General features: G+C 47.2%; 1 protein-coding gene and 1 long non-coding RNA gene across 2 annotated transcripts in view; both read right to left on the bottom strand.

Moving 5' to 3' along the window:
* ATXN10 (ataxin 10) overlaps nucleotides 1-24,367 on the bottom strand; it is a 158,910-nt gene that overhangs the window by 129,923 nt on the left and 4,620 nt on the right. Inside the window, exons 2-3 of the mRNA XM_039235034.1 lie at nucleotides 7,362-7,553; nucleotides 5,913-5,995 (exon numbers count right to left, since the gene is read on the bottom strand). Of these exons, the coding sequence (XP_039090965.1) occupies nucleotides 5,913-5,995; nucleotides 7,362-7,553 (275 nt within the window). The remainder of the gene's footprint in view (nucleotides 1-5,912; nucleotides 5,996-7,361; nucleotides 7,554-24,367) is intronic.
* The window catches only part of LOC120233675, a 7,631-nt gene continuing 3,914 nt past the window's right edge, over nucleotides 20,651-24,367 (bottom strand). Inside the window, exon 2 of the long non-coding RNA XR_005528888.1 lies at nucleotides 20,651-20,985. This is a non-coding gene — a long non-coding RNA (uncharacterized LOC120233675). The remainder of the gene's footprint in view (nucleotides 20,986-24,367) is intronic.

Here is a 24,367-nt window from a genome sequence, read left to right as displayed (position 1 = left end):
GCCCCAGCTATGCGTGGCATGCGTGCCGAGGTGTGGACGCCCGCGCCCTGCTGTTTGCTCACTGGTTTGGAAGCGGTTCACGTCGGGGCCAGCGCAGCCCATGCAGGCGGAATGGCATGTGCCGAGATCCTGGGCGGAAAGAGACCAAGACGCCTCCGAGGAAGTACACGCCAGCACCGGATCGGCCCCAGGAGCCGGGCTGAGGTAAAGAGCGAGAACAAACGCGACAAGTGACCCACGACAGCGCGGGGGGCAGGTGCTAAGCCTCGCCCTTTACTCCAGGGCACAGCGGAGCTGCGGTCACACAGCCTGCCCCGGGCAAACGCAGCAGACCCCAGGATGGGACTGAGGCCGACGGCGCACCGAGTCACAGAAGGAGCCGAAACCCTTTGCTCCACAAAAGGGTGCCCACCCGCCAGCAACCAGAGGACGATGTCAAGACCGAGGAGACTTCCAAAGTCTTTAGACTTTCCAGGCCTCTGCTTCGCCGGAGAAGGGACCGGTCCGCCGGTCCAGGCCCGGGGCTCCGTCCTCTCGCCTCAGACTCGCCGGGGACCTGGCCTTCCCCTCAAGCCCAACCCCTGGCTGAGCAGGGGACGTGCTGTTTCTCCAGCACCTGAAGGCAGAGAGGTTGCGAAGATCAGGGAAGGTGAGGTGTGGAATGTGCCTGCGCCGCTCGCTCACTCTAACTCGACAACTCCCGGCTCACAGCAGTGGAGCCGTGGGCCGGGAATCGCAACACCGAGATGAGGAAAACACAAAATACAAAGAAAACGATGAACTAAGAACATCAAAACTGGACAAAGCTAACATTAGGATCCCAAAGACGCAAGATCCAAAACTGCAAGTACACAGTCATTCCCATGCATCCAAATACCGTAAAGGACCTAAGAAAGTCAACTGCTTATCTAAGTCAGCCTGGATGCACATGACGGCTTTACTCCATAACGAGCTACAGAAAAATGCTTATAATGAAAGGTTATATCCTCATTTTTCATCTTAAGTCACAATTTAAAATGACATTTATATTTTCACTGAGTATTTTAGAACATTAACAGTCAAATCCTTGTAAAATTTAACACACACACACAAAAGCCAACAATGTAAGTTGGTCTGGAAGCCAACATCAGGCAACTGAAAATTAGCACTCTGAATCAGAACACGATTCCAGGAAGGAAAAGGTTTACAGATGGGCTAGCAGCAAGAAAAGAAACCCCAGACAAGTACAAATGACAGTTTACTTTTACCAAACAGCTTATCAACTGATCTGTGTAAATACTGCAAATGTTACAAAGCCCCTCAAAAATCCCAACATTATTTTTACAGATTAGAAAAGAATAAAGGCCAAAAACAACAGCAATAACTCAATTAAAATAACTCCTGCTTGTGTTTACATAAAATTTGATGAGCATAATATATTCGTCACACCACTGCAATTATTCTCTGAAAATAATACTCTAAATATTATTTTGACAATGTAATTACAGTTTTTACCTCCAGAGTGGGAACAAGAAGCTGTCACAGGTGCTCTGCTAAAAATCCACAAGAAGACAATTCTCACAGAGGAACAGTCAAAACACACTATGGGCGCTTTATTAAGAACCAGAATACTTCTGGGGTGCCTGGGTGGGGGGCTCAGTCGGCTGAGTGTCCGACTTCGGCTCACGTCATGATCTCATGGCTCACAGGTTCGAGCCCCGCATCGGGCTCTGTGCTGACAGCTTGGAGCCTGGAGCTGCTTCGGATTCTGTGTCTGCCTCTCCCTCTGGCCCTCCCCAGCTCACACTCTCTCTCAAAAATAAACATTTCAAATATTTAGAAAAACAAAAAACCAGAATACTTTTTGCAAGGCTTATATTAGGCTTGAACTAATACACTATGAAACTTTTTTGAGTTTCATTGTTGAATCCAAGTTTCACTACTGAATTCCAAATAAATTCAGGAATACTGTGAACTGCCCTTTCTAAGAAGTGAGAAGTATGTTCTTAGCTTCCATTCTCCTTCTTGCCTCAGTAATATCCTTCCAGCTCTGCCTACAAACACATGTCATCTGCCTAAAGCGGACATAACTGGAATTTGCAGACCTAACTGCATGGGGAGACGGTGCATATTCGGGGACTGGAAGACCCAGGATCAGCAAGATGGCCATCTCTCCCCAAAGGGACCTACAAATTCAACCTCATTCTCAGCATGCATGATATACACCCAACTCTTGAAATTCACCAACAAAAAGACAAACAGCCCAATTAAAAACTGGGCAAAGAACCTGAACAGACACTTCCCCAAAGAAGACCTACAAATGGCCAAAACAGGTGCATCAGAAGGTGCTCAGCATCATCGATCATGAGGAAAACGCAAATCGCAGTAAGACACCACTTCACAAACATCAGGATGACTGTAATCCAAAAAAAAAAAAAACCAAAAAAAAACAAACAAAAGAAAGAAAAATAAATGTCAGCAAGGACGTGGAAAAACCGGAATACCATATGTTGTTGGTAAAAATGTAGAATAGTTCAGCCGCTGAGAAAAGTCTGGCAGTTCCTCGATGATTTAAATATAAACTTGACGTGCAACTCTATGGCTAAGCATATTCCCAAAGAACAGAAAACAGCCATTCAGACAGAGGCCTGTCCGTGCCTGTTCGGAGCAGCACTGCCCGGACGCCCATCAGTGGAGACGGCCCCCGGGGCCGCACTGCGTGAAGACATAAACAAACCAGCACGTGTACACGACGGGTTAGGATCCAGCCATCTGAAAACCTCAAGTGCTGATACAGCCCACCATGGGGATCAGCTCTGGAAAACGCTCTACTTAGTGAATGAAGCCAAAGAAGGGCCAATAATCCTGACTCCACTTCCAGAAGAAATCCAGACGTAAACCCACAGAGACAGGCGCAGACCAGCGGCAGCCGGGGCGCAGGGGGGACCGGGTTTCCTCCTGGGACCATGAAAATACATGCCATCCAAGCTGCTGGCTGCACAACATGGTGACTGCTCCCAATGCCACTCAACTGTCCCCTCGCGAGTGGTTACGTGTGTACTGCGGGGATCCCGTGTCGGTAAGAAACCTATCACTGAACGAAATGGATACAAATGCAGCTGCCAAGGGGTGCCTGGGGGGCTCAGCCAGTTAGCATCTGTCTGACTTCAGCTCAGGTCCTGATCTCGCGGTCCCTGAGTTCAAGCCCCACATAGCGCTCGGTCCTAACAGCTCAGAGCCTGAAGCCTGCTTCACATTCTGTCTCCCTCTGTCTCTGCCCCTCCTCCACTCACACTCTCTCAAAAATAAATAAACGTTAAAAAAAATTTCAAAAACCAAAAACAAATGCAGCCGCCAGGACCACAAACAGCTCTGAACACTCCAACAACATAGCACAACACAACCCAGGTGTCTGAAGACCCGTCCTCTGACCGATGCACATCAGTGAACAGCCAGGCCCCCAACCACACGGCCAGTGTAGTCTTCATGGCAAATCAGGTCATAACAAATTTCAGAAATCAGCTCCTTTAAGTTTTTCATTAGATCGCCTACTTGCTTCGGTGAAGAGAAAAATCAATCGCATGAAATAGTCTTTGATCACGTGAACAGGCTACACCAAGTGTCCTGTGGCACGTCTGGGGCAGAGCAGAGGGGCCCGTGGGGTTCAGGGAGGACAGGAGGGCACCGGCTGTGCTGACGGGAGGCCGGGGGCAGAGGGTGAGGGGTGAAGCGCGGGCTCGCTCTGACGGCTACTTCATCATGGAGTGCGCGCCCCGCTTCCCCGGGCGTCTTCTTCAGAACCTGACCCTCAAGGGAAACCCACGCCTGCCCGCCGCGCTGTCCCCCACATCAGGAAGCCTCAGTAACCGTGAAAGGCAGTGCACTCGGAAGTCCCCTTCTGAATTACCACACCACACACAGGCTTCAAAACCAGATGCTTCTCCACGCAGCCGAGTGCAGTCTGGGTTTCACTGCCCGTTTGTCATCCCCAAATTTGCACGGAGGCTTCCGTTTCACTATAAAACAGAGCTATGGAAAGACTTCTAAATGTACAACGTCTTGAAAGTGCCTTCCAACCAAATCCTACACCCTATCGGTTTCTCAAGGACACCTGAGAAATTATTGCTGCTCAGAAAAACGCAAACACTTTGTGTGCAGAGTCTTAGATGATTTAATTAATTGAAAAGATAATTGCAATTTCCCCCAGGAAGAAGTCTGAACCAGGTAGGGACGCGGGACTCTTAACAAAGGCGTCAAAGGAGAACACTGAGGGGTCGCGGAGCAGGAAGAGGGCTGTGCTGAGCCAGGCAGCACCGCTGACCCTGCGCCCTGAGCCTCGGTGTCCCTCCCTCGCAGAGGCCACCACGTGTGGCTCTCCCCCTCCCAACAGCAGCACCTACGTTAACACGGAGATGAAGCGGCCTCACTGTTTAGAGGCAGTACAGGCACTGAGAACTGTAGGTAAATCTACTTATAAATCAGACCGTATTTTACAGACAGCTGGAGATTTCTCCTTTATATATTTTTTAAGAAGTTGATTTGAAAAAAAAGAAAAAAGAAAAAAAAAGAAGTTGATTTGAGAGAGGACGCATACTAGAAGCACAGAACCGGACTCAGGGCTCTGATCATGACCTGCGCAGAGATCGATTCAGATGCTTAACCGAGTCCATGAGGATTTCTCCTTTAGAGGATGTTATTTGTTGAATTATTACTAGAAAGAATTTGTTTTGTCCACAATCTAGTACTTATTCTTATAAGCTGGACATTTACATTAAGATTTTATTATTAAATGCCTTGGGTTTCCCCAGAAGTATTTCGAGTCTTCGGATAAAGACATCGTTTGTTAAAATTCTATGCTTTCTTATAGGATCTTACAATAATAACCCCTGTCCAAAGAAGAAGTATGGACGCTAATACTTTAAGAACCAAACACATTCAAAAAAGTCTTGAAAAGGGGCGCCTAGGTGGCTTAGTCGGTTAAGTGTCCGACTTTCGCTTAGGTCATGATCTCGCAGTTCGTGGGTTCGAGCCCCGCATCTGGCTCTGTGTTGACTGCCAGCTCGGAGCCTGGAGCCTGTTTCAGTCTGTGACTCCCTCTCTCTCTGACCCTCCCCTGCTCATGCTTTCTCTCTCTCTCCTAGAAATAAATAAAACATTAAAAAAAAAAATTTAAAGGCAAAACTGTAAAAAAAAAAAAAAAAAGTCTCGAAAAGCTTCCTGGTCTTCGAATCCTGAGGCTGGATTTCTCTCCTGATCCCTCAGCAGCTATCAGCAGTCAGGGCGCTGCCTCCCCCAGATGTGCGCGTGCTGGACACAGGTAACCCACGAGCGCCAGACGCCCCCCCTGCGCTGTCAGCACGCTGAGGCAAAGACTTGTCTGCCTGCTTTGGTCACTGCTGGGGTCCCACCCAGCATGGAGAACAGGGGCGCCATACGCACATGTGGCGCCACAGGCCAGGCGGCCTGCACGACAGGGACGGCCGGGGTGGGGGGTGCGGGTCCCTCCTGGGCCCCCTCCTGGGCCTGCAGGCGGCCGTCCTTTCCCGTGTCCTCACATGGTCGTCTCTCTGCACGTTCTTCTCTCTGCGTGTGTCCCTGTCCTGACCTCTTCTTACGGCAACCCCAGTCCTAACGGATTACTTATTTTACCTCATTTATCCCTTTAAAGACCCGGACTCCACCTACAGCCACAGTCTCAAGTGCCAGGGGGTGGGGAATGCGCCCTGTGGATCTGGGCACAGTTCAGCCCACAAGAGAGGGAAGAAAGGAATTCATTGCCCCTTTCTTTTATGGAAAGTCACTATCATCACTAAATAAGTTTCTCTGATCGTGAAATGACACGTTTGCTTTAATGAACAATGTAACACTCAAGAGTTGTGGTTTTTAAACCCTTTACAAAATACAAATAATTTGTGAATCAAACCGCAAGTTACCTGTCAACAGGGATTCCTGCTCCACCCGCAGCTCACGGAAAAGGAGAATCAAATCAACAGCAACGCCAATTGTATCCAAGTTCCTGTAAAGGGTTTAAAAAAAAAAAAGAGAGACACATTAATTAGGTTAAAGTCACTGTGCTCTGTAACTATATCCACATACCTCATAACACATTAGAAACGCAGTAAAACCTTGGATTGTAACTTGTGCGAGTGCTCCCCAACACCAGCAAACATTTCTAATAAATTTTAAATTGATAAACAAGCAATGTCTTGAAATACGAGTAGTACGTGATGCCAAATGTCACATGATCACAACTGAGCCAATGGTTCTTTTAATTTTTTTTTAAATGATTATTTTTTGAGAGACAGAGACAGAGCACGAGTGAGGAAGGGGTGGAGAGAGAGGGAGACACAGAATCCCAAGCAGGCTCCAGGCCCTGAGCTGTCAGCACAGAGCCCGACGCGGGGCTCGAACCCATGAACTGTGAGATCATGACCTGAGCCGAAGTCGGAGGCTTACCCGACTGAGCCCCCAGGTGCCCCTGAGCCAATGGTTCTCTCTCGCTCGCTCACCGTGGGCTTGTGGGTGATTGCCTCCCATGCTCAGATGCTCAGTCTCAGGCTGTGGTGTTTGGCAGACATCGGTGGTTTTTCAGAGCACTGGAAGGTGCCCACGACTGTCACTAGCGTATTTTGTCACGTCAAAGCACCTCTGGACAGTCTGTTGCTTTCCCACACAAGGGTAAGCATAGGAAGGCTTTGCTTCATTCTAGGTCACGCTGCCTACAGACAGACCCTTTGCTGCCTTACTGCCGGTTACATTAAATACAGTCTATGACAGGAGTTTACTAGTACTGTGCGTGTGAGCACAGACAATGGCCCCCACACAGAAAACAATTCCACTGGGCCAACAGGTATCAGTGATTCCATTAGTGAGAGTGAAAGTCGTCCTACACGATCACCCTCCTCTCGTCTCCCTCACACCAGCCACGAAGGCTTTCAAAGGTAAGCACAGGTTACTTTATTTTTTTATATATATTTTTTATTATAAATCATTTGTATTATATTACAATACTGTAATCATTTTTATTTGAATACTTTTGGGTTATGGAACAAATCCTGAGTTTCCATTATTTCTTATGGGGAAATTCACTTTGATATACAATTGCTCTGGATTATAAATGGGTTTCAGAAACGAATTATGCTCGCAAACCAAGGTTTTACTGACTAAATAAAAAACCAAAATAACCCCTAATGTTAACACTCCCTATTCTGTGTGGCACCATCTACGTGCTCATCTAAGAGTCAGCAGCAGCGAGCCTGCGGAGGACTCTCCCTAGGGCCGCAAATGCAGCCTCGTGGTGACACTGGTCACACCGGACTCCTCAAGCATCCGGCCTGGAGACCCGGACGACACAACGAGCGCGCACGGACAAAGAACTCTACCTGATGGAGTTCTGGTTCCCAGAACACTCGATACAGGCATTTCGGAGGCACCGGAAACACTCGGTTATGAGCTGCAGGCTGGAAGCCAGGTGCTCCGCCTGGGCTGGGTCCCTGCAGGCCAGCTCAACAGCATGAGAACATTTCTTCAGGATGTCCAGCACTCTCTGGAAGATGGTCCTGGGTGCTGTTTCTCTGAAAAAGGATAAAACTGTTGCAAACCAGAGAGAAAACCATCTAATTTCCCAATGTCCTGTCTAGAATACTGTTTACACTTCTATCTGTGGGGAGGTGGGCTAGGCCGGTCCGTTCTAGCTCTTTAGTTTGCAACACAAACTAAGAGAGCTACGTCTATGGAGCACTTAGCCAGGCACCATTCGTACCGACTTTCTCACGTATTATTTACTTAAACCCAACTGAAGTGGAGGGTAGTTTAAGTGACTTGCCCATATAACTGGGCTCATAACCGGCAGAGCCACATTTCTAATAGGAGTCAGGCTTGAGTATCCCCACCCCCCAAAACCAGTTACAGGCGAGGGTCTACGCATACAGATCTGTCTTCGATCTACACAGAATATCTACATTCTATGTTCTAGAAATAGTGTATCACCATGTCCACTGTCACCCAGTAAGCACTAAAGCATAAGCGTGAGAAACAGCGCTCACGAAGCCGCCAGGAGGCCCACATGCTCTCCAGGCCCTCGATAGCAGGAGGCCAGCACCACAGGCGGTGTGAGCCAGGAGCCGGAGTCCATTCCACCGCACAGATGGGGGGGTGGGGGGGTGGGAGACAAATAGGGAGAAACAGAGAGACACAGAGATGGAGAGAGGGACGGGAGGAGAGGGGGAGAGGGTGGGCGGGCGAGGGCACTTTCCACCCCGAGTGTGTGCCCAGGGGAGAAAATGAGCCTGTGGCCATTCCCTCTGGACAACCCCTTCGCGCCCCCCCCCCCCCCATCCCCACAGGCCTCTCTCACCAGGAGCACAGCCTGCCCGGGCTATCGGTACAGAGCTACGCAGATAAGAAGTTGTGGTGCAACATGGCTCCAAAACGCAGGTCAACCCCCTCATCCTGTGAATCTCCTAAAGCAGCAGCAACCTATTCTCATGTTAGAAGAAAAACCGCTGCACCAGGCAATTTAAGACACTACCGCAGACCCATCCTGCCCAGGAGAATTTTCTCCTTTGGCTCGCTGACCCCTGAAACAGTCCCAGCACCCTCCCTTTCTCCCTCTCGCAGCGCCGGATCATCAGCAAGCGCAAGCTGACGTGGGAACACTGTGCAGAACCACCCCTGGTAAAGGTCACTGTGCCAGCTCAGGGGCCAAGGGCCCCTCCACACGTCTGCCCCGCACCCCACCTGGGGCGCAGAGGAGACACTCCTCTCCCTGAGCTTCAGGACCCTGAGTCCTCAGGCTTCCACTGGCGTGTTTCTACCCCACGGACAAATAACACAAATCACACTGGTTACCACTGACTGAGGGAGTGACCAAATAAAAAAGTCCAAGTCCAAGATTATAGTATTTATCCTGCCTCAATAACCGTAAGAAACAATGACGCACGTGAACCACTGTCAGTGACGACTTGCCGCAAAAGAAATTCATGGCCACTGTCAAGACGTCTTTAAGGAGCACTAAACACGGTGCAGACGCTAACATGCTAAGATAATACCCAAGAGTTCAAACCATTTCAAAGGATGCCAAGAGTGATCGGGATTTCCAGAATAAAGATTACATCTAATTATCTGCCCCCGCCGCACAAAGCTTTGAAGGCATTTATTATTTAATCTTATGGTCAAATCAGCAGAGAGAGCTAGAACTTGAATAATCTACAATAATGCTTCTTTCCTACTAAGATGGCGGAGACACGCGTGCTCACACGTGTGGTGAAGCCTCTCTGCGACGGTCCTTCGCAAGCCGCCCTTCACACGGGCAGCTCCCTCCTACTGTGACCCATCTTCCCTGATGCCTCCCTCTGAAACCCTGACATCTGTTTTACTCAATATCCGTATCGAGCACACCAAAAGCTTTGGACTCAAACCACGGCAGACCAAAAAGCAAAATAGAAGAAGAAAGCTTTGTTCTTAGGGAAATTGGAGAATGGATAGTCCCACCATAGAACAATTAGTAAGTCCATGGACTATCCTATGAATAATTCCCAGTGCTAGGTGATAATCTGTCATATATGCACCATGACTTTCTCCTTCATCACACTTTTTTTTTTTTTTAATGTTTTTTTTTATTTTATTTCTAGGAGAGAGCGAGAGACAGCGTCAGCAGGGGAGGGTCAGAGAGAGAGGGAGTCACAGACTGAAACAGGCTCCAGGCTCTGAGCCGGCAGTCAGCACAGAGCCCGACGCGGGGCTCGAACCCACGAACCGCGAGATCATGACCTAAGCGAAAGTCGGACGCTCAACCGACTAAGCCACCCAGGCGCCCCCCCTTCATCACACTTTTAATCAAAAGTGTTTGCGCTAAGGCCAATCAGTATATTCCCAAAATCAAAGTAACTATTAACAGCTACCAAAAAATAATCACAGCAGCATTTATCTAGCACACGATAATTCACGTTTGCAGTGTAAAGAAAAATAATTTGCGGGGCGCCTGGGTGGCTCAGTCGGTTAAGCGTCCGACTTCGGCTCAGGTTATGATCTCACGGTTTGTGGGTTCGAGCTCCGCATCAGGCTCTGTGCTGACAGCCAGCTCAGAGCCTGGAGCCTGTTTCGGATTCTGTGTCTCCCTCTCTCTCTGACCCTCCCCTGCTCATGTTGTCTCTCTCACTCAAAAATAAATAAAATGTTTAAAAAAAAAAAAAAAAGAAAAATAATTTGGGATAGTGATCATTGTCATTTGCTCTCCCCCAGGCTGCCCACCCATGGATTCCTGAAAACACCGAGCACTGGGCAACCCTCTCTGTCTGCTCAAATGCATGCCCTCCCCGAGAATGCACTTTCCACACAACCCCACCCAATTCTCTCCCTGGAAAATCTCACCTCTCCTCATTGAGGCCTTCTGAAAACTCCCAGCCCTGGGGAAACTCCTCCACTCCTCAGGGCGGCCCAGCTCCCGTCTCTACCTCCCACTGGCACTCACTCTGTCCATAAGGCTGGAAGAATGCTTATCCACATTAGATTACACGCACTTACCCGGTCCAGCTCCCCAGCTAGCCCATAAACCCCAGAAAACAGAGCCTATCCGATTTCTTTCTGCATCGCCAAGGCCCAGAACTAGCATTCACTAACTGCATTTATTCAAGTCAGGTTTGTAACAGAGAGACTACTTGCCCGCTCAGTGGCATCGACTGCCTCGCTGACTCTACTGAGCACGCGCCCGGAGCCAGATGCCAGCCCTGGGAGTGCACCCAGCGGCAGCAACTGGGAAAAGGGAAATACCAAGACATCAGTTCCAATCCTCCATCCCCTTTAAGAAATCCATATATCCTGGACTCAGGCACTTGAAAAGTATACCATGTTTTAAGTAAGATGGAGTGTCTCATGAATGACGTTTAACAAACATCTAACTTCTTCTTCTCCACTACATGGTATAATGGATGAGTTTAAAGGCAGGAATATAACCTGATTAACTGTATTTTAATTTTTTTAAATTATTTTTTAATGTTTATCTATTTTTGAGAGAGGGAGAGAGCAAGCGAGAAGGAGGGGAGGGACAGAGAGAGAGGGAGACACAGAATCTGAACCAGGCTCCGGGCTCTGAGCTGTCAGCACAGAGCCCAATCCAGGGCTCAAACCCACAAACGGTAAGATCATGACCTGAACCAAAGTTAGACGCTTAAATGACTGAGGCACCCAGGTGCCCCTGCATTTTATAAGTTTCTTGAGAGGCACTTGGTTGGCTCAGTTAAGCGTCCAACTTCGGCTCAGGTCATGTTCTCACGGTTCGTGGGTTCGAGCCCCGCATCAGGCACTTTGCTGACAGCTCAGAGCCCAGAGCCTGCTTCGGATTCTGCGTCTCCCTCTCTCTCTGCCTCTCCCCCGCCAAAAAATAAACATTACGTTTCTTGAGAGCAGAGAGTATTTGTTAGATGTCTGGCTCCCCGTATAAAGGGTAGGAGGAAAAAACCTTTTCTTCTAGAGTCTTATAATAAATACAGACTTTAGTCACCATCTTTGTGTACATTAATATTAACCACTTCCATTACATGTGGACATAAAGAGCTTTTACCCACTAAGAGAAAGACCTAGAAAGCATCTAACAGTCTTCTATACTTCTTTACTCCTCTACAGCCTTGAAAGAAAGCTTTTTGGTATTAAGATCCAAAGTAGCCCTAATGTACTCTGTCTTCAAATTCTAAGTGAAATGATTAACGACCGTGAAATAGCCAAGATCAGTCGATCGTTCCCATATTACAAATGTTACTATTAATAATAATAATTGCTGTCATTTCTGCTTTAACCAAACTAACACAAAATATTCACAGACTTTGCAAAGCTTAGCTGCTTTATGCACAGAAGGCAGAAAGTACTTAGGAGGACAATTAAAATTCAACTGTTAGACATTCCTGTTGCATAGGAATGCATACCCTGAAGACAACGTACAAATGAAATGTTACATTACAGAAAAAAAAAGGGGGGGGAAAGCCTTTGAATTATACAAAAGCTAGAATTTCATTTCCTTCAAGTTTGAACAGATCTGTAGGTTGAACCTTGGCAAGTCCTGCCTGAGTAAAATTAGAGAAACCTACCCGTGATGGTGTGTCAGAGATTAGATAGGTCCACCGGACCGTGTGCACACATGTTACAGCTAAGGCATCAGGAGGGGCGCCTACGGAAAAGGAGGACAGTGGCTCGTCACCACACAGCCCTGCTGAGACTTCCCTGCTCCCTACACGATGTCTTCTCGTACCTCACACTCGACAAACCAGCATGGTGGGCTAGAGCCTCGTAAGCACGCTCACTGAGAGAAACTGTCAGAATGTGCACAAGTTCTGAGATTAAAGTAGGAATCACTGGTTCTTCCTTAAAACCACAAATGGTGCTTACTGACTTCAGGAGGCTGAGAACAAAAACAGAAAATAGAAACATTTGCATCTCCTGCCAGAAACAGCCTGGAGGCAAAATTCTGAAATTCATCTTTGCAAACCTCAAAATTCTTTTTACGCTCTTTTCCCTCTTCTGTGACATCCAGAGCTTCTCAAGCTGTCCCCGACAGCCCAGACCAATCCATTTTTCTATGAAGGGGCAGAGAGTAAATACTTCAGGACCGGAGGGCCTATCAATCTCTTGTCACAGCTTTGCAATTCCGCTATGGGGGTAAAAGCAGCCACAGACAATACCCGGGCGAATGACCGTGGCCGTGGGCTAATAAAGTTCTACTTACAGACACTGCAATTTAAAGCTTGTGTAATTTTCATGTGCCACAAAATTTATTTTTCCCAACCTTCAAAAAATGTAAAAAAACCAGAGTTGTCTGGGTGGTTCAGTTGGTTCAGTGTCCAACTCTTGATTTCGGCTCAGGTCATGATCCCAGGGTCATGGGATCAAGCCCTGCGTCGGGCTCCACGTTGAGTGTGGAGCCTGCTTAAGATTCTCTCCACCCCCCACACTCTGCCCTTCTCTTCTGCTCACACACTCTCTGTATCTATTTAAAAAAAAAAAAAAAAGGAAAAACCATTATAACTCACAGGCCGTTTAAAAAAAAAAAAAAAAGGATACGGACACATGAATGATGGCGGACCAGACCTGGCCCCAGGATCGCAGTTGGCAACCCCGCCTTAAAGAGTCCAAACACATCAGTCCTCCCCAAACCCCCGAAAGCTGCAAGCTTCCCCCTTTCCACCATTCTCACTACAGTCAAAATCCATCTCTCATCAGAATCGACTCTCAAATGCACGATGCCAAGTCAAAGGGGGCAAGAAAAGGTGAAGCTGGCACAAACGTGGAAAAATAAACCACTGGCTGTAGTGGCTGGGAACAGCACTGTGCCTTCAGAGAAACCTGACCAATGACGGCACTGCCACTAGGCCTGGGGGCGGGCGGGGCTGGGCCATCCCAGAAGGGGGCTGCATCGACGACGGTCCATGTGGGGAAAATGGAGCTGGACGCTCACCTATAACCACACAAAGAAAGTAACTCCAGATGCATCTCAGAATGTATGTTAGCCAAAACTATAAAGCTCTGGAAGAAAGCATATGGAGGGTCTTTATACTCTGGGGCAAAGAAAGAGTTTGTATATAAGGCCTCATTAGGAATCTTATGAAAAATCTTTCTCAAAAAAGCAGTATTGGAGCACAGAACTCAGGAGGATAAGGAAGCACCGGGCACCCCCCTGGGAGAAGAGCGTGGAGGGAAGGCAGAGGCGTAACTGGAGGGCTCGCGGACAAGAAGCCCAAAGAGGGAACGGAAAGGTCAGGTGAGTCAGAGGCAAGATGGAAGCAAACTGCACAGGCCAGAAGGACTTCGGGTTTTATCCTGATGTGAAGCCGCAGAGGGTTCTGAGTCCATTCCGAGGGCCCCTCTGACTACTCTGTGATGAACGGGCCGCAGGGGAGGGCGAGAAGGGAGGACTCCAGGCAGGACACGATTCCTGGAAATGAGAGTGGTGGCAGCAGACAGAGCAAGTGGAGAGCAGATTCCGGTACATTCCGAACAGCAGCCGACGAGGTCTGATGACAAAACTGTCACAAGGGCGAGCACTCCAGAACTATGGCCCGCGCAACATCAGATAAGGCGTCTCTGCTGCTTACTGAAATGGAGAAGATGGCCATGAAGGTACCTGGGGGTGGGGGGCTCAGACCAGGCCGGGATCTGTGAGGCTGGGGGTACCGACCCCTAACAATGAAACATGCAGCAGGCAGACAAATGCACAAATGTGAAGTTCAGAAGGAAAGTGTGGCCAGAGACAAATGTGACAGCCACCAGCAGATGGAGAGTATGGAAGCCCAAGACGGAGCGAGGTCACTCGGGACTACAGGGAGACGAGGGAAGAGGTCTGAGGACTGAGCCCTGGGACCTAAGAAGGAGGCGATTCAGACGACGGCAGGGACACAGAAGCCAAGTGAGGGAAGTGCCAAAGGCAGCAGGCCAGGTCAAATGAGCTAAGAATTTAAGAGGAAGACCAGTGGATTTAGCAGTGGGTGAGGATGGGTTCAAGACAAAGAGACACTGAGGTCGGTGAATACAAAACACTCTCCAGAGTTATAAACAGCAGCAGCAAACTGGGATCACGGCTCAGAGAAATAGGAGCTTCCTTTGAATGGGAAAAACTACAGCAGATCTATTAATGGATGAAAATAGTCCAAGAGAAAGAGTCAAACTGATGATTTAAGAAGGTGGGAATATTACACAGGAACGGATGCCGAAGGGAGTGCTATTTAGTGCAGACCTGAGGGGGTCGCATCGGGGCAGGAGGTTCATCCACGGCCACAGAAGGGAGAGCAGGTTACGGGCACGGACACGGTTAGGTGGGAGAGCGGGTGATGGGAGCCCCTGGGAATTATCCTCTGGTTGCTCCACCTGTCTCAGGGAAACAGGAAACCAGGAGGGGGGGAGGGGGGGCAACATGGGGGTGGGGGCTATACAGGAGCACCGCCAGGCAGCGCTAAGTTGGGCTAGTGACGGGTGTAAGAACAGCCCCATGAGCATGGTCGTGCAGTAATCATCAACGTGATGTGAGACCAGGGAGCATGGCCTGAAGTTCGCCTCCAGCCTCGTTTAGTGACTTGGGTGCAGACACCAAGGGCAGTGCAGGCAGGCTGTGACCAGAGCTGAAGCTGTCCCAGGATAGCACGAGGCATGAGAAGTAGCAGATCAAGAGAGGGTGGGTCCAGGGGGTGCTGAAGATTGTTGGGGTAGGTGACCTACAGAGAGTCACAGCGGGCCTCCGGAAACTGAGATGGTGACGGGAAGGCAGCTACCGTCAATGGCAGGCCTAGGGAGCACTGGTTCGATGGGGAGAGGTCAAGCTCAGCAAAGGAGAGGAAGTCAAGGAACAAGAAGGGCAGAGTAATGAAACGATGATTTCCGCGGATACTGAAATACCCAAGACTTAAGACAGGACAAGTATCACACAGTTAAGACTGAGCCAGAGCGAAGTCTGCAAGGAATGAGCTGACGTGACCAATAGAACTCTTCTTCTAAAGGCAGAAGGGACACACGTGTGGCATATGCTGATGGTGTGAGATGGAGGATCACGGGGGAAAGGTCTGGAAGCAGCAACAACGACCAAGGAGAACGCCTGCCACCCCTGCAGGCCTGGCGGCACGGGACAGAGAGAAAACAGCCTCCCATTTGGAAGACGTTCTGGAAAGGCATTCCTCAGAGGTGAGCCGTATTTCACTTAGATCACAAAGATGAATGTTCGGGGAGGAAAATGAGCACACAGAGAATTTCGCTGAGAGCATACGGGAAGGTTTTCAGGGCCGAGGAGTTGAAAAGGAGTCCTAACGAAGCCTTAAGGGAAGCAGGGAGTTAGAGAAAACCTAATTTATCCTACAAAGTAGAAAATCAGCTTGTGGATGTCTTCCCAGAGTCCCTGTCGAGATCTGATTTTCAGTGGCTCTGAAACCACAAGTCACTGTGGGGAGAATCGATGTCTTTGCACTACTGTTCCATCACGTAATCTGCCTTCTTCCATGACTTTTGATAAAGTTGTACAAGATTCTCAGGGATGATGAGAGCCACTGACCCGTCACCGTGCCTGTTCACGCCGGCCACTTCACTAAAGCACTCGCCACGAACTGCTCCACGGCTGTGAGAGCGCCGCCTGCTTCCCAACACTCTTCTTAGCCCACGGGACCTGCCCAGGCCTGCGGCCGTCAGACGGGTTGACTCAGCGCGGTCGGGCCCGGGGCTCCTGGGCCTGCGAGTGAGCTTCCTTGCCCACAGTCCAGGGACCACTACAAAAGACTGGGAGAATGAGAAGCTGAGAAATTCTGCTTGAGGGCACTGGTGGTCATGGCTCCAACCTTATTTATTTTGACTTGCTGGCTCGAACTCCTTCCTGTCTGTTTTGTCCATTTAGGATAATTGAATGTGAGGGGAGGCTCACGCTGACCACATCTGTATTTTGAAGCTGAGTCAGAACACCTTACCAAATAGTTCCATGTGGTATTCCAGCTCATGGCCTAGGTAAAAATAAAGGAAGCTGTCATCATACTCTGAAAAGCGCTTTTTATAGTGGAGCTTAATTGATGTTCTCTCTCAACAAAGCTCATCTGAATCATGGTTGAGTCAAGACACCATATGGCAACCTTTACGGAGCTGACGACTCGTGTGGGTTTCTTTGGGTTTTTCGTTTTGTTTCATTTTTTGTTTTTGTTTTTGGTGCAGCCCAAGATCCCTGCTGGCCGGAGGCTCAGTAATGTTTGGGGAAAACCTATGTGAGTATGTGTATACACAGGCAGATAGGTTTATTTGGAGTTCTGTAAGTGTGGTGACCTCTGAGGTGCTCATTCTATTTCCTTTCTTTGTGAAAGTTAGTCAACATGTTTATACAAGCAATTAGGAATACCAAGACCTTTTCTACCTCCTGAAATCATAGTCATCTGTCGTCTTTGGTATTTTTCCTATACCTGCCTTACTTGAGTCTTTCCTCTGGTCTCTCTCTGTATCTGATGACTCAGGCAAATGAACTATGCAAGGAGATGATAAGAATACCATCAAGTGCTCCCTGTGTGCTTGGCCTAAAAGCAGGTGCTGAGAACACAGAGGTAAGTAAGAAATCTGCCCTCAGGGCCTGGGAGGTGACTAAGTGGCTGAAACACTGCAGGACAGATTTTTCAAAGAGGGAAGCATCGAGTGCCAAAGGGAACAGAGGGCAGGAGGTGCCTCAAAGATCAGGACCGGCTTTCATTAGGAGGTGAGACAGTAATTAGATCTGGAAGGAAAATGAGATGTGTGTATGCACAAGTGAAAGGCACACGGCATCCATATTTATAAGCTCAATATGACAGCAATTGAGCTATTCCTACAGTGGGCGCCAAACACAGCTATCCACGCTGCACCTGCAGCGGCGGTGCTCAACACCGGCACGTGTGAAGTGGCCAAATAACTAACTGAAAGGTCAGTAAGCCAAAGTAAAAGATTTTCAGTAACCAGAACAGTCATTACCAACCAGCTCTCGGTGCCAGGAAGTGATTTTCTCGTTACAGCCACTGGCTCCTCACTGCTGTCCTCCCTGCAATGGCATCGAGCCATCAAAATGGACCAGTAGCTGTGTTAGAAAATACCGGCAAAGAAGACAGTGAAGAGCCAAAAATTAAGTCCTCCATTAAGAGCAACCCCGGGCTGCACATAGCCCCAGTCCCAGTCCCAGGAAAAGCCTCAGACTGTTCAAGGCTAAAGCCATCCTCGGACCGCCCTCAGATCAGCTAATCAAAAAGTAAAAAGAAACTCTCCTATGGTCTGAGTCAAGGCTGGGAACTGCAGATACAAACTAGCCAATTTCTCACCACTTGTCTGAACCCCACGTGCGCCCTTTGAACTTACTTCACAATTGGTCATTTTCAAAGGATTCTCAAAAGTCATGATTGGGTCCCACCAAAAGGAATGAACACCTCACAGATAGTGAATGGTCAAAGCTGTAATTATAATTGGTGATTATGTGATGATGCTACATGTACTGTAACACCCTCATCCCTTACTCCTTAAAAACCCTGTTGGCTATCCTTATTTGCTTCACCTTGCTGCCATGACACCGGTAGGCTGGTGAGCCCCTGCTCGAGCTTGTAATAAAGACCCTTTTGTATTTGCATCGGTGCCGGCTCCTTGGAGGTCTCTGGGACTCGAGATTCAGGCACAACAACAGTCTCTCCCACAAGGTCCCATACAGGGAGAAAGACCTATAACAGCTATTTCATTAAGAAATGAAAAATGTTGTGAAGGAGCTCATGCCGGAAGCCTCTCTCCTCCAGTCCAAACAATGTAACCTCAATTATTTTTTATATAAATACACAGCTGACTTTAAAACAAGACACCTATCTCCATAACCCAAAGACTGAATGGAAACACGCAGCAACGATGAGGTCTAAAACCAAGGGGTGAAACGTGTTCGAGGATGAGCCAAAAGCCCACCTGACACAGGAACCAAACCCCCCCCCCCCCGTCGTGTTGCGTGGCAACGAGAGCCCCCACGTGAAACTCCGTGCCGGACATCCTGCCGTGTCTGAGATGGAAGCGTGCAGTGTGAATCACCGACAGCCCAAGGCAATCGAAATGTCCACCAGTAAGAAAAAAGGAGGTAAATTCTGTACTCTTGTGATGGTACTTCACAACAGCGGGCAGTTGTGACCCGCCCTCCATGCCTGAAAGCTGGCAGCACTTACCGACTCAAAAATTTAAAAAAAGGATGAAATGCAAACTAGAGCATACAGTGTATCGTTCGTGCAGTAAAGAGGGAAGACGTGTTGGAAAGTGAAACAAAGAAACCACCCCCAACTCCCCAGCACGTTCCTGCCTGGTGGTGGTCACGCCCTCACATGTGATCCCCTCTCCCCCCGGGGCCATTACAACACGCAGTAGAAACGTTGGTTATTTCCAAGATTATAAAGTCGCTTCAACGTCCACCTTGAGCACACGCTCTCAGCTACCCGGCACGGAACATGCCAGCCGCCAGGGCGTGCGCAGCCCTAGGGAGTCCACGCGGCAAGGACCCCAAGCGTCCTGCCCAAAGCCTTTTGTGAGCTTCGATCGGGCCTCCAGCCCATCAGGCCCTCGGGGGCTGGCTGACCGGGTGGACAGCCTGACCCCCAGCTCACGAAAGACTGAGTCAGATCCACCCAGCCAAGCAACTCCTGACCCTCGCAAACCGTGTGAAGTAATAAATGTGTGTGGCTTTCAGCCGCTAATTTGTGGGGCAATTTGTTCTCATCCAGAGGATATTAACAGTATCGGTAACGCTCTGGACTTGGCGAGAACACGACAAAATTTTAACATTTGTTGACTTTGCAAGTCAATTACATGGGCGCTTGTTAGATCATCTGTTATGCCACCTACCATAAAGGTTTTTACGTTATTATGTATTTGTGGTTTTGATTTGTCAAGAGTTTAAAAACAAGCAAACCAACAAAAACACAAGGATGAAAACTAATAAAAAGCTTCAATTTCCTTCTCCAAAGAGCACACCAGTACGGCTGTTCTAAACGCTGGCTCCTACAGCAGCCACGCCATGCAAACACCTCGAAACTCCTCTGCCTAAGTCACAACACTGTTATTTTCAAGTATTTACTTTTTGTATTGGAAATTCTTATAGCTGCTTAAAATCGCTGACTATTGCTAACATACCTTCCTACCAAGGAATGGAAATTTGGGCATGAAATCACCACCCACATCTTGGATCTGAAAACCCATTTTTCTTCCACGGTGCCTCGTCCTTACGCCTACTTGGAGCTCCAAAGTTTCAGAGGCAGTTCCAAAAGCCTATTAAAACAACCTGATCATGGGACTGCGATGAATTTAAAGCTTTTCCAAGCACGATTCCGAATTACACAAAATTCTCAGGAGATACCACACGGTTCTCTTCACTTTTCGCTCTTGACTCTGACCAGAGCCTGCAATGGTAATAACGGTGTTGGCTGGGCACCAGCCATGTTCCAGGCACCGTTCTGAACTCTCTACGTACAGCACACTCTAACACCTACATCCACCCTACAAGGGAGGCGTTATTATTCTACCCATTTTCTTCTGGGGGCTGGTGAGGAGACCGGTAGTAACTTACACTTTTGCATACAGTGAAGCACACAGATCATAAATTTATTTTAACGAGCTGTGACAAATGCATGACCCCGGGGAACCAGTACCCACACCTAAATCTAGCACATTTCCTTTGCTCCAGAGAATTCCTTTGCTCCTCCTGTTCCTTTCTGGTCCATCCGCAACCTCTTCTGACAAACACTGTTCAGATCTGTGCCGTGCCAATTGTAGAACTTCACAAAAATAAACTATACAGTAACATACTTTGTGCCTGGCTTCTTTCACTCAGCATGCCACTGAGATCCACTCACAGTGCTGTGTGTATCGGTGGTTTATTCATTCAAATTATCAAGCAGTTTTAGCCATTCTCCCACTGGTGGACATCTGAGGCATCTGCAGAGTTTGGCTATTATCAATAAAGCTTCTATAAGGATTTTTTTTTTTACAAGTCTTTCATGAACAGATGTTCTCGAATCTCTTAGGTAAACTCCTATACTCATACCTTAAACTTTACAGAAAACCGCCAAAATGTGTCCCCAAGCAGGTGCAATCTGTGAGAGTCCAGTTGCCCCACATCCTCGCCAAAATTTGATGCTGTCGGTCATTTTCATTTTAGCCATTCTAATGGGTATGCAGACATATCTCATTATGGTTTTGTTTATAAAAGCTTTATTGAGATATAATTAACATGGCATACATCTTGACGCATTTTTGTGTATTACACTATTATTTTTTTTTATTGTGGTAGAGTATGCAGTGCCCCCTCCCCCTTTATCCACAAGTTCACTTTCAACAGTTTCAGTGACCGCAGTCAACCTCGGTCCAGAGGCAGGTGCCTGCTTTCCGACACACCCTCAGCAGGTCAGCAGCAGCCTAACACGTCACACTGCCTGTGTCATACACGTCCCTTCACGTCATCACGCGGGCGTTGTATCCTCTCTCATCATCACAAGCAGTGTGAGTACAGCACAGTAAGATCTTCTGAGAGAGAGAGAGAGAGAGAGAGAGAGAGAGAGTGAGCCCACATTCACAGAACGTTTATTACAAGGGGGCTAATACTGTTCTATTTTGCTATTAGTTTTTGCCGTTAAGCTCTTACTATGCCTAATCTCTAAATTAAATGTTACAGTGTAGTACGAATAGGAACAAACACAGCACATACAGGGTTCAGGGTATCTACAGTTTCAGGAATCCACCAAGGGACTATGTAACATAAATTTTGCCATTTGGAGCATTTTTAAATATAAAATTCAGTGGCCTGAATTATATTCAGTGTTGTGCAACGACCACCATTAATTCCAAACTTTTGGGTACCCCAGATAGAAACTCTAGAACCATTAAGCAGTAACTCCCCCCATCCACCCAGCCTGCTGGTAGCCTCTAACATGCTTTGTCTCCCATGTGCCTAATTCCAAGTACTTCACAGAAGTGGAATCATACAGTGTTTGTCCTTTCACGTCTGGCTTCCTCCACTTATCATGCTTCCAAGGTTCATCCACGTGGCAGCACGTATCAGCACTTCATTCCCTCCCACGCCTACCTAATGTTGCAACGGACGGATAGACCACCTTTTGTTACCCATTCATCTGCGGACAGACACATGGTCATTTCCCCCTTTTGGCTACTGTGAGTCGTGCTACACTGAACGCTGGCTAGATACCTGAGTATCTCCTGGGAGCCCCAGCTTTCAGTTCTCTGTGACTTGTGTCTGTGAGTGGGACCCCAGGGTCGTATTCGCTCATCAAGGAGCCACCAAACTGTTAGCCCGAGCAGCCACACCATGTGGCCCTCCCACTCACAATACCCAAGTGCTCCAATTTCTCCACACCCTCCCCACACATACTTTCCTTCCTCTGGTGTTTGTTACCGCCGTCCCAAAGATGGAAAGTAGGATCTTGGTTTAATTCGCATTTCCATAATGGCTAAAGACGCGGAGTACTTTATCATGTTTATTGGCCACTGATGTATCTTCTCTTCTGAAGGATAGAACTTTTTCATCCAATTTGTTAATTGGGTTCCTCTTGTTACTACTGGGTTGTAGGAGCACTGTGTATATTCTGAAACGAGTCCTGTCAGACATCTGTATCCCAAGTACTTTCTCTCAGTGTATGGCTTGCCTTTTCATTTTCTCAATGGCATCTTTTGAGACGTAGAAGTTTTTAATTTTGATAAAGTCCATTTTTTCTTGCCTGGTTAGTGTTATCTGTGTGCTAGATAAGAACGGTCTGCCTACATTCAAGCTCACAAAGATGTTCTTCTGTGTTTTCTTCTCAGCACTTTATAGTTTGAGCTTTCATGTGGTCTAACCCATGATGAAATATTTCTTGGTGGATGGTGCAATGTGTGGGCCAGAGTTCATTTTATTCCAATTAGATATCAAGTAATTCCACCATCGTTATTAAAATATTTTTAGACTGATTCTGGTTTTGAGTTCACAAATATTCTTTAAAGGAAACACATCTGGAAATGGCCTCAATTTTTCAAACACAACATTCAGCACTCAATAAAAGGCAGGACCAAATTACTGAACACAAGAAAAAGTGACAATAGGGAGTCACCAAAAAAAAAAAAAAAAAGGTAAGTTGTCAGGCACATTCTTTCAAATAACTATAATTAATATGTTCAACAAAGTGAGTGACAAAATGAATCTTTTAAGAAACTCAAAGAGAAATTCTGCAATAACTCAAAAATACAGTATCTGAAACTAAGAGCACAGCAAGCAGATAACAACAGACTAGACAGCAGAAGAGAGGATAAGAAAACTAGAAGGCAGATTAATAGAACATTTTCAAACAGAAGCTCTGAGAGAAGGGGCAATATGGAAAGGAGCCGGATACACATAAAATATAGTGAAAGGTTTAACTTGCGTAAGTGGAGTCCTAGAAGGAAAGGTAAGGATGGAGAAGAAGCAACATTTGGAGAAATATCGGCTAACATATTGATGAAAAACATCCAATTCAAGAAGCATTATCCTAGGGCGCCCAGGTGGCTCAGTCTGTTAAGTATCTGACTTCAGCTCAGGTCAGATCTCACGGTTGGTGGGTCTGAGCCCCACATCGGGCTCTGTGCCAACAGCTCAGAGCCAGGAGACTGTTTCGGATTCTGTGTCTCCCTCTCTCTCTGCCCCTCCCCCACTCATGCTCTGTCTTTCTCTATCTCAAAAATAAATAAACTATAAAGAAACCTTTAAAAAAAAAAAAAAAAAAGAGGCATTATCCAAACAGAATAATCCGAACAGAAGTCTAACATCTCTACCCTCATGGGCCTTCTATTGGAAAGAGGTAGAGAATCAGTAAGAAACCACTACAAATACCACCTACTATGTTAGAATAAGTGCTTTCTTAGAAAAAGGAAACACAGTTTGTTTGGTAAAGGGATTCAGAAGAAATCAGCGGCACTAATATATTAAATAGGATGTATGAAACCTGGAAGAAAGTAAACAAAAACAATTTTGACTAAACACAGATTAAAAAGGAAAAATAAGACACACTGACAAACCAAACTAAAAAATATATACGCATACATATGTATACACATATACATATATATTTTTTACATGGAACTGGAAGAAAAGACCAAGCATGCGCAATGAGTAACAGGCGAAGCAAGCAGCAGTTCCAAAAAAAAAAAAACTTGTTAAGCACCTATATTCATCAGACTCCATGTTAGCTGCGAGGGGCACAGGGAATGTGATGTGCTCACCTCGGTCAAGAAGCATATCAAATGGAAGAACAATGAGGCATGAGCATAAGCAGAAGAATTTACAGAAAATAGTATCCAAATGTTACATTACTTCAGGAATACTCAAAACCCAGAACGTAATCTTCTCTATAGGAAAAAATATGGAGCAGCCATATCCAACAGAACTTTCAACAATGATGGAAATATTCCACATCTATAGTGCCCAATAGCGCAGCCGAATACTTAAAATGTAGCCAGTGCAAGGAACAAAATTACTCATTTTACTTAGGTCTAATTAATTTAAACAGCCACACACAGCTAATGGCTACTTAATGGACAGTGGAGGTCTAGTAGAGGACAACAAATTTCACTTGAGTCCACATGTTAACAGGGAGGTCTGGCTACATCATAAAGAGAAATGATGTACAGATATTCCATGAAGGTAACCAAAGGGTTGGAAAACCTCCAGCAAAAACCCAAAAACAGAATTTTTTTTTTTTTTTACAAATAGTTTATTGTCAAATTAGTTTCCACATAACACCCAGTGCTCATCCCCACAAGTGCCCTCCTCCATGCCCCTCCCCCCTCCCCCCACATCCATCAGTTCTCAGTTTTTGTCAGCATTCAAGAGTCTCTCATGGTTTGCCTCTCTCCCTTTCCCCCACCATTTCCCCCCTTCTTC

This window comes from Hyaena hyaena, unplaced genomic scaffold, assembly GCF_003009895.1.
Source record: "Hyaena hyaena isolate Hyena2069 unplaced genomic scaffold, ASM300989v1 scaffold_4, whole genome shotgun sequence".
NCBI classification, from domain to species: Eukaryota; Metazoa; Chordata; class Mammalia; order Carnivora; family Hyaenidae; genus Hyaena; species Hyaena hyaena.
The sequence above is the reverse complement of the archived record's forward strand: the minus strand, read 5'-3'. Positions and strand labels throughout refer to the sequence as shown.